Source organism: Oreochromis aureus, linkage group 1 (genome assembly GCF_013358895.1).
Source record: "Oreochromis aureus strain Israel breed Guangdong linkage group 1, ZZ_aureus, whole genome shotgun sequence".
Classification (NCBI taxonomy): Eukaryota; Metazoa; Chordata; class Actinopteri; order Cichliformes; family Cichlidae; genus Oreochromis; species Oreochromis aureus.
The window spans coordinates 23297819-23306745 of NC_052942.1; the positions used below are offsets into that span (position 1 = coordinate 23297819).

General features: G+C 41.0%; 1 protein-coding gene across 2 annotated transcripts in view; it reads left to right on the forward strand.

Moving 5' to 3' along the window:
- myo1ea (myosin IEa) overlaps nucleotides 1-6890 on the forward strand; it is a 50731-nt gene extending 43841 nt beyond the window's left edge. The window contains exons 23-29 of one of the 2 annotated variants that reach the window (XM_031758020.2): nucleotides 1227-1373; nucleotides 1470-1627; nucleotides 1979-2068; nucleotides 2159-2363; nucleotides 3256-3291; nucleotides 5159-5328; nucleotides 5415-6890. In XM_031758020.2, coding sequence (XP_031613880.1) covers nucleotides 1227-1373; nucleotides 1470-1627; nucleotides 1979-2068; nucleotides 2159-2363; nucleotides 3256-3291; nucleotides 5159-5328; nucleotides 5415-5491 — 883 coding nt within the window. In that variant the 3' untranslated portion in view covers nucleotides 5492-6890. The remainder of the gene's footprint in view (nucleotides 1-1226; nucleotides 1374-1469; nucleotides 1628-1978; nucleotides 2069-2158; nucleotides 2364-3255; nucleotides 3292-5158; nucleotides 5329-5414) is intronic. The other variant, XM_031758021.2, reaches the window with a different exon arrangement.
- Nucleotides 6891-8927: the final 2037 nt, after the last annotated feature.

Below are 8927 nucleotides of genomic sequence, written 5' to 3' on the forward strand. Positions count from 1 at the left end.
CTGCACAGCTGTTCTTTTCATGCTATATTTGTGGAAATGCTCCAGCCTTGACTATAAAACATAGCTGTGAGTTCTACTGTAGATTTTTTATGTTTTTAATCACGTGATTTCTCTCCAATCTCGATTATTCAGGATTTTTTTTTCCCCCTGACCACATTTATCAGAGATAATGGTTCCCTACTACCCGTCCAGGACTCAGTTTTTGTAGTTTCGCCAGTCACCTTAGTAGTTTTCTTTCCTCGTTACAGGCCTGCAGTTTGACTCTTCTGAAACAGCTTTTTTCACGCTTATGAGGCTTTAGGATTAAGTAACCTTTGCCCAGCCGAAACATATCAATCGCTGCATCAATCCCTCCAGGTGGTGAAGCTTTTTTTTTCCAGTGTATTTTTCTGCTACTTTAATCATAAGTAAAGTGCATGCTAATGTTGTTGATTTTCAAACTTCAGCCCCTGCTCTGCTCTCCTCTCCGTTATCTCAAAGCTGATGTTCTGAATCACACATTTCTACGAGCAGAGGTACATACCAGCAGATATTTGACTGTTTCCAAAACAAGACAACATCTGATTCTGTAGACACTGCACTGCAGAAAGCCATGAATCCACTTCAAAGTCACAGTCTGGATTTGTAATCAAAGAAGTTCCCATGTTGCTGTAAATGTCACACGAGGGACATGGAAAACATGTGGAGTATATTTAAGCTGCTGGTATATGTTAGTGTTTTCAGGTCTGACTGAAAGCAGTTTAGTCCACATCTCCAAAACGTTGCTAAATTACTCAAAAATGCTATAGCGGGGAAAGAACGGTGATCAGTTTATTGTGAAAATGCAAAAAAAAAAGGAGTCGAGAGACTTATCGTAGCTTTGTTGTTCATGGGAACGCGGCATAGCTCGTTTCAGAGGTGGAGCTGCTGGTGTAACATGTGGCTTTTGAGTCAGCGGGGTAATACAGACCAGGTGGTGCAATGAGCGAAAGCAGGAGTTGTAAAAAGCTCATCAGAGAAAAACCCGACTTCTCTGGGAGGAACAAAGTTTCCTTGTGCGGGTTACGAGCTCAAGCTATCCTCCCTCCTCAGATGAGAGCTGCTTTGTGAGGCTCTTGATGCAAATGTGAAAGCTGATTCTGACTCGTGATCTTGGCTTCTGTCAAAGTTTCACAGAAAGCAGAAAAACGGTGAGATTTAATCTGTTATAACACTTAAAGTTTCCCTTGCTTTGTTCGTGCTTTCAGCACAATGCAGGACGACTTCTTGATACTGCACGAGCAGGAGTACGACAGTCTGCTGGAGTGCACTTTTAAGACCGAGTTCATCAGCTTGCTTGCTCAAAGGTTTGAGGAGAAAACCCAGAGGAAGCTGCCGCTTAAGTTCAGTAACACGTAAGTAAACACTTCAACAGTAAACGTAGAAGCTAAAAGGAAAAACAAGACCAAAACAAAGTCCGATGATATAAAAATGTCTGTCGTGTTTCTCAGACTGGAGATGAAGTTGAAGAAGGAGAACTGGGGCTTCTTGAGTGGCGGCGGCTCCAGGCAGGTCACATTTGTCCAGGGTCAGGGAGACATGCCTGTCCTAAAGCCTTCGAGCAAATCTCTGCAGGTCAGCATTGGACCCGGGCTTCCCAAGAATACACGTGAGTATGAACGAACCTGTGGAAAGGTCACCTGCTCTCACAGTGAGCCGTAATCCTCTGGAGTCAATGGTTGCCTGAAGTCTAGAACACCAAATGCTGTGTTTCCTTCTTTGAGATGTTGTTTGTCTGTGGGTGCCATTTCATGCCTTTTTGTGTTACTGAGAAAGAAGTTGTCACAATTATTGTTAGATCCAAATCCACTGTGGTTGTGTGCAGAGGCAAAACTGCAAAAATGATCTCTTTATCCAACAAATTATGGATCCAACTGTGTTTTAGTTTTGTTTATCTAAATTACTTTGCTGCTGGCTAGTTATACTGCATATATAATATCTAAACATCTCTCCCCTTTAGGCCCAACCAGGAAGAGCTTCACTCAGAGTCGCTCGAACATGTCCAGAAGCCACCAGCACACCCCATCACGAGCTGCACCGGGACCTCCAGGTACAGCGTCCGAGCAGCTTGCTGGTCGCCTGTCCCAAGTGAATCATCTCTCTCACAGCTCACATGACAACAAAGCTTTTCTTTCTGCAGTTTCTCACCAGAACGGTGGCATAAGAAACACCAACCATGTCACCAATCAGAGAAACTCACAGCATCACAGCAAGAGGCATCCATCGTCCCACAACTCAGCGCACCCGGTCCTGCCCAGCAACATCAACCAGGTGAAGGAGCGAGGCGGCAGTCGCCAGCAGCCGAACTTAGACTGTCTGAGAGTCCCCGATCAAGGAGCAGCAGGGTGAGAAACCGGCACACACTATAGCCAAACAGTCCAGGCAGGAACAGACAGACTAACACACCCACACAAAACAAGGACTTTCCCATCACTGCTTCAAGCGTTTAATTAGTTTAAAGTGTGCATGATCTCCTCATACTGCTGTAAGTTATACCTGTTCTTTAGCATCTACACTTTGCTTGGTTAATGTTGACGTCTCCCAGCTTTGAAATAAAAATGTCACAGCTGATTTGTACTTTGAAAGAGTCACCAGCAAGTCAGCAGTCAAGCAAAGCTAGCTTTGATCACTGACACCTGTTGGCTGAATCTTAATTGTATGACTAAGGTGATGTTTCACAGCTGAAAGAAATCAGCAGTTTATCAACTCTTCTTTTTGATTTTCAGCTAAAAACAAATGTCGCTCGTTGTTTTTAAACTTAATATGACACAGCACTGTTTTAGCTCAGCTTTGAAATCCCATTTGATGAGAATTTACATTCGCACCTTAAACTATGTGGATCTTTTAGTCCCAGGAACTTTTCTCAAAGAATTGAAAGGTTCCTTCTGACTCTTTGTTGCTCTTTGTTGGTTTAAAACCCTAAAAAGTTCCTTAAAAGGTTCCTGGTTCCCGGATAAACTCAGGTGGTGGAAAAGTCCTTTTTTTCCTATTGATTCTGTGTTAATAAACATATGAAGTCATGTAATTATTTCGCGTTATGTAACATACAGTTTTCCTGTGTTTAGACGTCCAATGTATCACAGTTTGATAATCAGCCCAGTTTCATAAAATAAGACATTAGGCAGGCTCGTGTCACGAACACAGTTATAAACGTCATATTAAAATGACTATAGACACTCTCACACGTAGCTGTGTTTCTGTATTTTGACATAATTTGGATAATTTATTCTTTTGTAGTCCTGGAGGCAGACCGCCCACTTCAAACGGAGGAATGTGAGTTGGAGTGTTTGCAGTGTTTTGACTGGTGTTTCATGAGTGCAAAAGCTTGCAGCAGCAGGAAATGCTCATGCTTATTCTCTTGTATGATTAAAATTTGACTTCCTGCCGTAGTATGCAACTAAGATTTTATTTTATTTTTATTTCCTGCTCCTACTGCTGCTCGGTTTCAATCAAATGGGAATTCTTTCTCAAATTTTTTTTCATTTGTAAAGATCTCTGGGAGGTTGAAAGAATCACTGCTGTGCTTTTATTTATTTATTTTTTTAAATATTGGTTCAATTTTAATATCACAGGAGTAAATATTTTTATTGGGTCAATGCATAAGTTACATATGTATAAAACTGGCTGCTTCACTGCCTGCTTTACAGTTCAGTGTATAAAAGACAGATGTGTCATACGGCACTAAAAAGTTAAGCTACTTGCGAGTCGCCTCAAACCTGCGTTCTTTTTCATGGCCAGCAGGGGGCGACATTTCTGGTTTTAAAAAGAAACCTGGTTGCAGTGGACACTACAGCTCAAACGGATTGATCTATGGCCTTACTTAACTTTTATTTGTTTTTTTGTCCAAGTTGCTACATAGGATATCTACAATATAATTGATTTTATATATTATCCCTGCAGGATAAAAAATAATGATAAAGCAGGGTATGAGCTCTCTTTGCTCATCACGTCTGCTTTCAGAACACCTGAATGATGATGATGATGATGATGATGGTGAATTTGCTCAGCCTGACCAACAGGTGGTGCCATAGAGACTGCATCCCTCTTTTATTTACAGTGTACACCGATCAGCTGCAAAATTATGCCTAATATTGTGTTGGTACCAAAACAGCTCTGACCTGCCAGGGCATGAACTCCACTAGCCCACTGATGGCAACAACCATCAGGGAATAGTTTCAATGAAAGGGCGTACATGGTCTGCAACAACACTTATGTAGGTGTTACATGTCAAAGTAACATCCACATGGATGGTAGGACCCACGCTTTCCCAGCAGAACATTGTCTAAAGCATCATGCTGCCTCCACCAGCTTGCCTTCTTCCCATAGTGCATCCTGATGCCTGGTTTTTACCAGGTAAAGATGGACACACCTGCCCATCCATGTGTTATAAAAGAAAACATGATTCATCAAACCAGGCCACCTTCCTATATTGCTCCATGGTCCAGTTCATTGTTGGGCATTTCGTTGGTGGACAGGAGTCCGCACGGGCACCTGACTGTTCTGTGTATTCTAACACCTTTCTATCAGAACCAGCTTGAACCTTTTGGGCAATTTGAGCTACAGTAGCTCATCTGTTACATCGGACCACAGGAGCCGGCCATTGCTCCACATAAGAGCTGCAGTTTTGAAGGCACTCTGACCCAGTCACAATTTGGTCCTCCTCAAACTTGCTCAAATCCTTCTAACATCAACTTTGAGGACAAAGTTTCCACTTGCTCCCAAGTATATCCCATCCACTAACTCGTGCCATGATGATGAGATAATCAGGTACAGCAATGTGCAAGTAATGGAATGCAGCCAGTATGCAGAAAAAAGGTGCTGCTGACTTGGGATCAGCACTCTGTGCTCCTGAGGGCTTCACAAACACACAGGTTCAGTTCTTCTGCACAGGCATAGAGATGGCATGCACCATATCGCCATCTTGTGTCTGATTTATGAACTGCTGCTATCTCTTTAAAACACTTTCAGTTTGATTACAGTGTTGACTGGAAAATGAAAAATCTTAATCCTCAAATCGGTGTTTCCTGGTTGGTATATGGTATAATGAGATGGTGGTTATGCATGCCCTCGTATTCTGAGATCTACCATAGACAAAGTCACAAACGCGTTTCTCTCTTTGTTTCTCTCTATGCTACTTCAGGGCCCACAGACCATCAGCCAGCAGGCCTCCGCCGGGAGGAGGACGACCCAAGCCTGCACCCAAACCCAAACCCCAGGTGCCCCAGTGCAAAGCTTTGTACGCCTACGATGCTCAGGACACAGACGAGCTCAGCTTCAACGCTGACGACATGATCGACATCATCAAAGAGGGTAAGCGCAGGGCGAAGAAGGCATTCAGGGGCTTATTTGTCGTCTATTTTTTATGAGACGCTAATTTAGTCGTGTTTGTCGGCCAGATGCGTCCGGGTGGTGGACAGGACGCCTTCGTGGGAAGCAGGGACTTTTCCCCAACAACTACGTCGCCAAGATCTAGGAGCTGCAGGTTTCACAGCGCACGGAGGAGAGAACGCTTCATCCCTGCTGACCTTCTCAGAGGAAGAGGCGGAGCTTAGAAGCTTACAGTTGGAGAGAGAAGCACAATGAGACACTTCCTCCACTTTACTGCCTTAGAGTACACAAATGTAACTCTCTGTTACACCAGCAGACCAAAAGATCATCGAGCTTGAAATGAGGCTCTAAAGACAAAGAAGACTGTTTGACCCCAGGGTCTGATTTTTTTTTTCTTCACAGTCCCTCTGAGTACTGAACAAAACTATTTATTGTATTTATAGCTTCTGTGTTCTCCTTACTGTCATTTATATCTTGCTGAGGATTTTTAGCTCAAAACATTTTTGAAGAGTTGGTAAATCTGTGGGACCAGGCTGTGATTTTTACTCTCAACACGTTGTTTTGTTTAGCTTGTTTTAGATGAAGGTTTGATTGCCGAAGCAAACGTGGATGTGTCCGTGTCAAAAATGAAGTGACTGCTGTTTTACCAGGAAATATTTATTTTTGGTGCAAAACTGTAACTACTTTCCAGGAACACATATTCATTAAATCGCCCCACTGTGATTTCTAACGATTAGAAATACCAAAGCAATACCCAAACCAGTCAAAGGGCAGTGTAGTAAAGTGGTTAAACACTATGTCTTTGCTTTTCTAGCACACCAGTATATTAGACTAACAGTAGAGGCCATGTATACTGTAACCTGAGCATGCTGTCTGCGGTCTATTAGCACTTTATTAGCACCGGTACTACCTTGGACACAGACATCGTTCATGCCACAGCCAGTAAGTCAAGTTGATGAAGGACAAGTTGCCAAGATAGCAATAAGTCGCTTTGGTAATTAATGTGTTTACATTAAATGTTAAAAACAGGCATTTTAGATCTGATTCTGTATATGTGTTCATATGTAGGAGGATGCCTGGCGCTGGTTAGAATTTAAATTAAATATTTTTTTGTTTTGTATTTTCTCTGAAGGATTTTAACATGCTGGTTTTCATCTGCTTTTGTTGCTCACAGCTTCATTTCCTGTTCCGCTCGGTGTGGTTACTATCACAGATCACGGTGAACGGATTTTTGTTTCGTCAAGTGCACCGATGTGTTTTTAGGTGAATTGGTTGGCATTTTTTCCTGTGGCGCTGCAAACAATTTAACTTGTGCTCGACTGTTTCTGCACATCTTTTTGCACTGCTTTCATTACTTACACATTCCTTTTTTTTCCAAATAAAATAACCACATTATACTCTGGTCAGTAACAACTGCTGGGACTTCTGTCATAAAACCTCTGCATCATGAAATATAGTTTGATCTTAGATGGTGGAAAGTATCCTTGTGCAATACACAACAGTAGATCAGTCCTTTAATAAAGCATGTAATACTGCATAGTTAACTGCTTTGGTTTGTTTTATTGTCAAAGAAGTCATACTCTGCACCTGCTAGTAAAAGGTTGGAGGTGCTTTTGTCTTCAGAACTTCATGGAAGCAGCCAACAGAAGGTGAGTACGCTGTGGCCATACAGGGACAGACATGATCAGCAACAATACTCAGGTAGGCTGTTTAAATGAAGCTCAGTTGGTTCTGAGGGGCTCAAAGTTTGCCCCACACCATTACATCACCGCCAGCACCCTAAACCACTGATACAAGGCAGGACGGATCCACGCTTTCATGGTGTTTACATCAAATTCTGACCCTGCCGTCTGAATATCACAGCAGACGTTTTTTCAATCTTCAGTTCTGTAAATATTTGGTAACCTGTGCGATTTGAAGCCTGAGTTTCCTTTTCTTAGCTGACAGGAGTGGCACCCACTCTTTAAGGTCAGATGTTTGTACATTCATAGATACTTTTCTTCATACTTTGGATTAGTTCGATTAGTTCTTTCACTTAATGATGCCTTTCTATCAGCACAAAGCAGTCTGGTCATCGAGACATTGTCTGTTTTCAACAAGGTATTTTCTGTTTTTGAGACCATTCTCTGTAAACTTTAGATTTAAAATCAGTACTCAGACCTGGACCATCTGTCACCAACACGCACACCACATTCAAAGTCACTTAAATCATTTTTATTTTTCATTCGGATGCTCAGTTTGAAAGTCAGCAGGTCGTCTTGGCCTTGTCCAGATGCCTAAATGCACTGGGTGCTGCCGTGTGTTTGGTGATTAGACATTTGCATTAACGAGCAGTTGAACGGTGTACCTAATGAAGACCTGGAGTGTAAATGTGATGTGTATGCCTTTTTTTTAAGTAAATGTCTAAGCTGCAGATTTAACTGTTCAGTAACTTTTACCAAAATCTATGTTTTAAATTGTGTGACTGCTTTCTAAAGATTCTCTCAACCCAAGTAAGCGTTACAGGTACAACACGCTTTTATTTTGAAATAGTTTTGCTCAACTGAAACAGAAAAAATGTATCTGTGCTGGCAGGAACATTACCTACTTATATCTTCTACATTTTTTTTAATTGAGGATCTCTCAAACCCTCCACTGTACAGCTGCACTCAGGGCCACAGCTTTGCTGGAAGTCTGCGTTTCATTTCCACCTTGTGGCTACAATCGGTATTGCAACATTTTGAATGGTTGACCTTTAACATTTATCTGAGAAAAGTCATCTATTATCGGTTGTCATGAATGCGTTTATCTTCTTCAGACACTCTAGTAGTTTTTAAATCACATTCACACATCCATTTTAACTATGGACCATTTCCAAAAACTGACTAGACTTGCTCAGTTTCTTCTGTCTTTTTGCCTTAACAAAGTAACCACTTCCTAAATGGAATCATCTCACTCACCTGGTCCATAACAGAGACTTTCTAATTATTTATATCAAGTTAGTAAAACCAGAAAAGCTCTGATTGAAACAACAAACACATGGAGAAAAGAACATAGTTTTTTAGTTGTTAAAATTATTTTACTTTAATTTATAATTTGATTATTTGAAAATAGAAGTCCTTCTCAACAATATAATAAATAATGATGATAACAAGAAAGAATACACTTGATATCATGTACATGTTCTCGATCTAAGGCTTTGAGATTACAGATCACAAAAACATCTGGAGGTCAAGCACTAGGAAAGTTTTGAAACTGCACATCTGTTCTATCTATAATCTATCGTATCAGATTAATATAAATTGAGATTAGTAAAGACTAAATGTGCCTGTAGTAAATAGGGATCATTTTCTATATCTGACTGATTTTTGTGCATTTGTGTATTTATTTGATCCAAAGATGAAGTGTGGGAACTCAGGTCTGCAAATGTGTATTTTTATGTTGGTTTTATCCCCAATATAAAAGATTTAAGCTTTTACATGATCTTTAAACCAATGCAAATTTAATGACAGATAAACATGTACTATGAAAGCTGTGAGAATCATGTGCCAGTGTGTAACTCACGTCTGATTAATCAGAAAAACGCCAAAGAAACAACACAA